The 9,130-nt window shown below is 35.2% G+C and overlaps 1 protein-coding gene across 1 annotated transcript; it reads right to left on the reverse strand.

Moving 5' to 3' along the window:
* Nucleotides 1-964: 964 nt before the first annotated feature.
* Nucleotides 965-3,146, reverse strand: LOC120352520 (BRCA1-associated RING domain protein 1-like). Its single transcript, XM_039433399.1, has 2 exons — nt 2,889-3,146; nt 965-1,184 (listed from the first exon to the last, which is right to left on the reverse strand). The coding sequence occupies exons 1-2, from the start codon at nt 2,963-2,965 to the stop codon at nt 992-994; spliced, it is 270 nt and encodes an 89-aa protein (XP_039289333.1). The 5' UTR covers nt 2,966-3,146; the 3' UTR covers nt 965-991.
* Nucleotides 3,147-9,130: the final 5,984 nt, after the last annotated feature.

Raw genomic sequence — 9,130 nt, forward strand, 5'->3', positions numbered from 1 at the left:
AAATTTACCAAAATCTAGATTTATTAAATAAAACTTTCTTAATGGATTTGAAAACAAATTTCTATATCAACTCACTACAACCAGAAACTTTAATCAATTCAAACTAGAGATTCTGTAATTCTGGCCATAACCTTTAGGAATGGCAACTTTGCATTTAGTGAACGCCGTTGCGTTAAAAGCAGTGAAACTTCAAGGCTCAAACCACACTTACGCGACTCAAGTCGAGAAGAGATGCGACTCTAGTCACTTCTCGACGCAGCTTATGTTTTCAAATGGTGACATTCAGACCAGTCGATTTAGTCTCCGCGACCTCCCGACTGTGAGACTGAGTCGAGCGTCGATTTGGTCGAGCCTGACTTGAGTTGCGTAGTACCGTGCATTTTTAATGAAATAGAGCTTATGTTTTATGAAAGTGATGTTTTATCATTTTTGATGAAACAATAATAAGAATTAGATAAGACAATATATTCATAATAATTATTATAAAATTTGTTACATGCTAAGTAGTGATGAATATGATCTCATATTTTTAATAAAGTAAGGTTAGAAAATGGCGTAGCATGGAACTGAAGTAGTGACAATGAGCTAAAAAGTCGTAAGGTCAAGAGACCGAGTCGTACGATTTGGGTGGAGGTAGTGTGAGTTGAGCCTAAGAGAAAAAGTTCATGATTGCATTGAATTATTGATAAATTGCATGCATCATCCCATGCAATTAATAATCGAGCTGACAAATGATTGATTTGATTAATCATAAAAGCATGATGTCCAGTAGTAGATAATATTATACTTAGTATTATAATACTGGAAGAAATTATTCTGCTTTATATTATTCTTAGAATAAAACATTTAAAAAAAACTCTTACAATACTCATACAAAATTTAAAAATATATATATTCCTGACAAATCTCATAAAAATGAGCTGAAAATGCATCACGTGCAGACAAAACGGCATGCGAGTTAAAACGTAGACCTCATTCACTTGGTCAAAATTCACCTGTTCACTAAGCTGGCAATCTTGTTGATTTCATGGCTAAAACTAGACCATTGTATATTAGGCAGAATAGCTTTCAATTCAAATGGTGTACTACATTCTGGACAAATCGATTCAGCCAGTCCCCGCAAACAGTCCGAGCAGAGAGAATGACTGCAAGAGCCAGTGAGAGATATCAATTCAGTTGCTCCGCTGAAAACATAATACAATTCACATGAAATAATAATTATGACATTGATAGGAAGAATAATTATCCAAAATTAACTTGCTCTCTTATATGAACTGATCCACTTACTCCACCGTTCTTGATTCTACATGAATTATGACTTTTAAATTTTATAAAGTTCTTTGTAGAAATGTTATCACTCATCGATTGAGCAATAATACACATCATTTTTTGAGTTCAAAAATATTGTAAAGAGACAAATATTATAAAATTGAAAGTTCTCATAAATTTTTACTTTCAATTCATCATTCTACTATATATAATTGGTCTAGAATAAAATACAATTTCTCAAGTACACTTTTGAAATGTTTTATTAACTCGCCACACATGATTTATTATCTATTTCATTTGGAAATGAAATTACTTAAAATGTTCATTTTATTCTAGCAATTGTAATAGCCCAATAAAGGTGAATAGGTCTATTATAAGAATTACTTTAGATTGAGTACGGGAAAGATGAGGATAATGTTTTTGGTGCACCATCAAATCTTTACTACCGAAGATGGTTGTACCTATTTTCATTCTAATTAATAAACTAACCCTTATTTTAATGACTGAAACGAATTCATCAAATTTGTTCTTTACATACTACGTGGGGAAAAAGTAAAAAAATTGCCAAATCGCCCAGTGCAAAGCCAACGTGCCACATTTTGGAACTGGATGTCTCCGTTTCGATCCCAGCCGGAGACGAGCAAAACAAATAACCGGAGGCTATTTGTTTTGCTACAATTTTTAACTTCATTAATTCTTTATCACCATTGACAGTGTATTGCCAGGTTTTGCAAGACCCATTGCATACTAACACTACATTATAGCTTCAATGAGAATTATCGATATAATTGGGGGCAACAAGATAAACCCAATAGACAAGAGATTGGTGAAACTAGAGGCAAAAATGTGGACAAGATGCTAAGTCGAGGGTGACCAGGTGCCCTAGAGGCAATTTGGGGACCTCTCCCTCAACGGAAGGACCTACAAAAAAGGCCAGGAGTGGAAATCATGTGTCATGAGTTTGCGGGTAGAGAGACCAAACCTCATCACTGCTCAAGGAAGGGCGGCCATTCAGGCAAAACTTCTAGGGAGAGGTGAGGCTTTTGAACCTGTAAAGTTTTGGAGGGGCAAAAATAAAAACCCAAGAGACCAGAGATGGGTAAAATTTCAGGCACAAATTAGGTCAAGAGGCTGAGTAGGGGGGTGGTAGAGGCCTTAGAGGCAATTCGGCGTCTTCTTCCTCAGCGGAAAGACGGTCAAAGACCTACAAAGAAGGCCAGGTGTGGAACTCACGTCGGTCACGAGGACCAATCAGTCTGAAGAGACTGCCTATAGCATATCACATTGGTTTGCGAGAGAATAGGTGTAAGGTAAGGAAAAGGGCTGTGTTTGGCTGCAATCAACCAGGTGGTAAATATTGGATGTTAATATAGTGGGGAAAACTCCTGGATCTTGTAAAGGACACAGGACTGGTGTTGGTTTGCCCAGGTACTTGGAACATATAGGCACCTACAATAAGCTCTGGTTGACGGTGGGGTTTATAGAACCTTTGGATCCTTGAATCCGTCCCTTCAAACATATCATGCCAAATTATAACAATGATTAATTGTATTAACAAGTTTCAAATGTAGCAAGAAAATAAAAATAGTAGATATCATTAGTAAAAAACCTTTACTTACCATTTATTACATTTTCTAATCTTTTCGATCTTCTTCAAAACAGCAATAATGTTACTACACTCACAATCAGCCTCCATAATTAAAAAATTTTAATCATTAATAGAAGAGTTAAATTAACCCAAAACACTTCCATGCCAGCCAAGATTCAATATGACAATTACCCCGGTAACGTTCTTTTCTTTGTTCTTGTCTTGACTTATTTTTGTCGAATTGAAGAAAACAAATTTAGGTTAGAATGTTATAAATTCACATTTTAGGCGGCAAACCGGAAGACAAGCTTTTCTCCTGGATGCAAAGACCTTATAGAGATAATCTTTAAAGGTTTGCCTGGATGCAACAAAATAATTCTCCGTCATAGAAGTGACCGTTGTACATTTTCTTCGACATTATAATTAGATGCAGAGCCGCAGTTTTTAGATGAGTATTTTGTCAACTAGAGAAAGCATAATAATATTATTATGCACTCTATAGTATGACAAAAATCTGTTGCTTGTTGCTGGTTAAATCTTAACCGTGATTAATTTCACGAGAATCAATCAGAGAAGCCGTCTTTTCCAAAAGACCTTCTTTGATTGGTTCTCGTAAAATTAATCAAGATTAAAATTTAACCGGCTTTTGTGCAACTGGACCTATAAGTTTTCTAAGCATTTATCGCCATTTTAAGAAACCAGACATCAATCAAACAAATTAATGATCTTAAAATATATCTAGGTTGACAGTAATGAGCCAGAAGCCCTAATAATACGGTAGTTATTATTTTAAATTCCAAGGTATTATAGGAATTATTGAAAAGCGAGAGACTGTATAGAGGCGGCTAAAGCCCACAAGTTTTCCCCAAATGGTTTGAATAATAAGTGTTGAAAATTTGAAATTGATTACTGTTACAACTCTCTTGATGCTAGTTGTGATAGTCGAAGACTGCTGGTATCCAGATAGACAGTGTAACCAACTAGAAATGTTGGTTGGTACCCATTTTGGCTCTTAGTCGTGAAGTAGAATTGCCTCACAAAGTAGAAGGAATCTGTGTGACTGCCTCAAAAAAGGTGCTCATCCTCAAGCTCAGAAAATGAGTAGAGTGGCCTGTCGTTCAGTCTGTGCTTCACTGTGCTTTGCAATGTAGCTACCATGTGGTAAATTTCTCACTTCACTGGGCAACTTGTTGAATATCCGAATGGCTGCTGATGGATAGCTGTTGTAAGCAAAGACCTTAAAGATGCATATCTCTTTAAGGTCTTTGGTTGTAAGTGCTGTACAAACTATTATGGGAGGCCTCAAGGTCAGCTGCTCGGTGAGTTTTGTGGCTGTGGATTTCACCTCTTCTAGTCCAGGCTTCCTGTTTGTCCATCAGTTGGGTGATAGACAGCACGCACTGGCTGTATAGATGGTGAGGATCCTCATATATTAATACCCTTCAAGAGAGGTTCATAGTGGTCCCTACTTGCAGCGAAAGTAACGGTATGGAGTGCTCTTTTTGGAGGAGCAGCACAATCTTTGCTGCTGATACATGTCTCCACAGGATCAGCCCATACATTAGGTGGCTGTGAAAGAGTGGTAGGCTATGCAATCACCATCTGAGCTATTTTAGCAGGTACATTACCCTTGTAAACCTCTATTCCAACAAATTAAAATATTAACTGTCTCTGCTATCTATGCTTTTGGGTGTTTAATGTATATAAAGAAGAAATTTGGCATTTATTCCTTTGAATAATACTGTTCATAATCATTTTACTAGGAATGCGTCTGCTCTTAGAGTGAATCAATGTAAATAATTATTCATACACACTATAAATGGTTTTATTGAGTATGGCATCAGACGTTTTATAATTTATCTGGTAATTTAAAATGTCTAGAGACTAAATGTTTTAAGAATAGAGTAAAAACTTTCCTTGTTGAAAAATGTCCATACAATAAAAATGAACTGTTAGATAATATGTGATACATAATCTGTGATCTTATGGCTGTTTTATCTTATCTGTTTTGACTTTGTTATGCATTTTGAGAAAATTTTACAGCAATAAAATAATTTGATTGATTTGATAGTTTCCAGCACACTTCAGGCACATGGTGATTCCATCTCAGCCAGAAGCTGCAAGCAGCTTGACTGGTTCAGGTTTTACTACCATCATCTCAGTGAACAAATGAAGTCGTTTGTTTTATCTTCATTCAGCTTGTGAAACATAGTAGTTCTGCAGATTTTGCATTTGCCTCACACCTTGTTGGACCTCCAGCTAGCTGTTATAGTGGTGTAGTTGTCATTAATCACTGCTTCCTTGTTTGCTGTAAAGTTAGGCCTATTCATGTATGATAAGTATAAAGAGCAATGATCCCAATACTGAGCCCTGTGGAACATCATGCTCGATTCCCCTGATACTTGAGGTTGCTCCCCTCTTCATTGATATAGCTTGCATTCTATTTTGCAATTGTTTATAGCACAGTTTCTTCAATGTCATACTTTTCAAGTTTTTTTATGAGTAAACTGTGTGGCACGCAATCAAATGCCTTACTCAGTCACATATTGTAAGGGCTGCAGGGCACCACCCTCAAAGGCATTTTGTGTCTTACTGGTCAGGGTGAGCAATGCACTTGTGGTAAAGCATCCATTTCTGAAACCGTGTTGAAATGTTGCCAGGATTTTTCTCCCCTCCAGGAATTCTGTCAGTTGCACTTTCATTTCTGTATCAATGACTTTGGACGTAATTGGCACTAATGATATTGGTCGTAAATTTGATATAAATGCTGGTGTCACTTTCTTGTGATTAGGTATTGCTCTTGAAATCTTCAGTAGATTAGGGAACCTTCCCACTCTGTGAATACAACTGAAGACTTTTGAACAGTTTGAGAATGATATTTAGATTTGTTTTTTTACCAAGGAACAATGCCCTATAATATTGGAAGGGAGTTCGGGAACACTCTGTATAAGGTTGACTGTAATGAAAATTTGAGAGCTTATATTTTGTGACAACTTTTGGCACTCGCAAATGCTTTTGATATTATAGTTCAATCTTCAATTTATGGACTACACTGGGAAGGGTATCTAAAACTAAAAATATATGCCAGGCTCAGGAAATATATTCTCTCAATTCAGCGGTTCCACACCTTCTACAGACTGGCCAGAGATGTGAACTTTTGCTATGTTCACCTCCTAGGCTACCTAGTCCTAATTGAGCTACCAGGCCAAAATTGAGTTCCAGACATTCCCCTCGAATTTAATTGTCAATAAAAAAAGTAAATTCGTATGGCTTTTGATGGTGGGGAGTCTCTTGCGGGAAGGTCCCACCGCCTGAATATATAATTTAAGCCGTCAATGGGCCTTACGACTGTCATACTTCAGCCAGGACCGACAATTTAAAATGCCAATCCTATAACACGGGAGTGATCTGGTTGAAAAACTGTTGGTATTGAGAGGGTTTGAACCCGGGATCTCTATTCTGCTACGCAAGCACTCTATCCACTAGACCACGAATCACTCCCGTGATTGACAATTGTCAATAATGATCAATTGATGTAAAATTGAAAATTTCATCCCCACATTGATGCTGCTATAACAATGAAAGGAAAACATGAAATATTTAATACGGTAGTGAAATAATACATCAGATTAAAGAGAATTTAATGCTCTACAACCCTACAATAAGCATTCATTTCTACGATGCATTCATTGTTGAAGAGTTATAAGCCCTGAAAGAGCAGAAAAATTGGATGAAAACCCTGTTATTTTAAAAATGTTATACTTTCAAAAGCGAATATCTGGAAAAATGTTGGAACTAACACAAAAACTCCTCTGACAAAAAATTGTAGGCTAGACAATTTATAAAAATCATTTTGTGAGTCATGTGAGTTGAACGCATTTTTCACCAGATATAAGCCTGCGTTAGCAAAAAATTGAAAAATACAACTTTTAAACCATCCTCATCCCTTTAGAACAAGGGGTAAAGGAATGTGGACTTTCGATATATATGTTTACCACCAAACTGGTCTCAACAAAACAAAGTGGAAAATGGTGTTCAAAACATTCCCTCCATATTAATTTATTTTGTCAATTTGTAATACCGGAGATTTCACACTCAGCACTAAAGCTGCTGCAATAGTCGTGGGGAAAAAGTGAATTATGCATTAAATTGAAAATAATTTGATGCTTTATAAACTCATGATCAGAATAGATTTTTTTATAGATTTTTAAAAATTTATAAGAGAAAATATAGCAAGAAAATTGGAGGCAAATCTGCAAATGTTTTTTGTCATAAATGTCACATCTTCAAGATCGGATAACTCTGAGACAATGAAACATATAGAAAAAGTTACAAGATCAATATATTAGGATGTAAGCTTAAATTTGGTAAAGAATAGGCATGTCTGTGAGATGCATAGCTTTATATTTATATGCGATAAATCAAAATATGGTACCTTAGAACCACTAACAGTTGTATATCAAATTGGTAGTTGGTGAGGATATAAGTGAAGAGGTAAGTTGATAAAAATTATGTTCCAAAAAATTCACTTTGAATCATTCAACTATCAATTTTTTATTTCATAAATAAAACTAATACTATGAGAATTTAATAATAGGCTACATTATTCATTGGACATAATGTATTTTAAAACAATCTTTTCAAAAATGTATTTGAATACTGTACTGCTACATACAATTTATACCTACACAAAATTGAGGTATCACTCGTATCTCTCTCTCAAGATAATGTGTCTCAGTATTAAAATTTCTGTGACGAAATTTAATCGGAAATAGTGTCCAAACCCTTCTAAACCATAATTTTAGAATAGCTTCATTGATTCACCTTTTTCAAAATAAAAATTCACTTTGAATCTTTTAATGATCAATTTTTTATTTCATAAATGAGACTAATACTATCCAAATCGAATAAATAGGCTACATTATTTATAGAACATAATGTATATTAAAACAATCTTTTCAAATATAAGCAAAAATGTCTTGGAATACAGTACTGCTATATACAGTTTATCCCTACACAAAATTGAGGTTATATCTCTATCTCTCAAGATAATTTGTCTCAGTATCAGAGTTTCTGTTACGAAATTTTTTCGGCAATAGTGTCCAAACCATAGTTTACAATAGCTTCATTGTTAAGATAGTGTATTCACCACTAAACCTGCATCATATTAAGGTGTTAAAAATTCTACTCCAGGAAAAGCGTAGGGTATTGGAAAAGGGAATTTTCCTGGAAAATATAATTGATACTCGCCAGAGCTCTTGTACAGATCTCGTTTTTCGAGAATCTTTTCTATAAGGGCCCAGCCAACGGGTACATCTTCAAGTTTAGTTATTACCACCTGACTTTTTTGGTTCCAAGTGGATTTCATTTTTTTTAATGTAGTTATTCATTTTAAAGGTTAACAGTTAGTTTCACTTTGTCTAACTCTTAAAATTAACTTTTTCCATATATTTTTCAAAGTGAGACAAAGTCACCCCAACCCCTGGTAGACATTGTCTCTTATTTTCAAAAAAAAATCTTTGTTAAAGTTGAGAGAAAAACAACTTTTTATAATTCTACGAGATTGAATGGGACTTGACATACACATAATAAACGTATTCATAAGTTTATCAAGTTGTGTTCAATCTAATAGAATTTGAAAGGACGCCAAAAATCGCATAGATAAAATACGTTCAATAAGTATCGTATTGTATGTAACTCAAGTTAGTTCGTATACAGCTTGTGAGCAAGTTGAGCTTCATCAAATGAGCCATTGGGAATAATACAATAATATTAAAAGTACTTGATCACTGATTCACATTCAATAATTGCAGAAAATACAAGTAACAGATTTAAGTAAGGTGCAAAGTAATAGATAAGTTGGTGCTACCAGCTAGAATAAACCACACGGGGCCACTAATGGCCACTAAAAGAGTAATGAAGCGGAATCAGAGGACAATAAAGTATTCTAGTCGAGAGTTAGAGGATGCACCTTTTTGGAACAATAGCCCAGTGCACTGGTAGAGCGGTCCCGTCTCCTTTCTTTCACGCCTTTATATACAAGAGTTTAGAGGAGTCAATTCTTACATGGACTTACTTACTTAATTCTTATATTACAAAACTTACATAAAACTTGTTTTATGGGGAGGCATACCTGTATACTTCACTAAAGATTCAATTTTAATAAGAGTCCGATCTCCAAAAAAGAATATGAAAAGAGTACTGTAATTACTTACCTAGTCTGAGGCCTTAGGGCCATCTATATAAAAATCTGGTGTGGCGCACTCACACAAC

This window comes from Nilaparvata lugens, chromosome 7 (genome assembly GCF_014356525.2).
Source record: "Nilaparvata lugens isolate BPH chromosome 7, ASM1435652v1, whole genome shotgun sequence".
Taxonomy (NCBI): domain Eukaryota; kingdom Metazoa; phylum Arthropoda; class Insecta; order Hemiptera; family Delphacidae; genus Nilaparvata; species Nilaparvata lugens.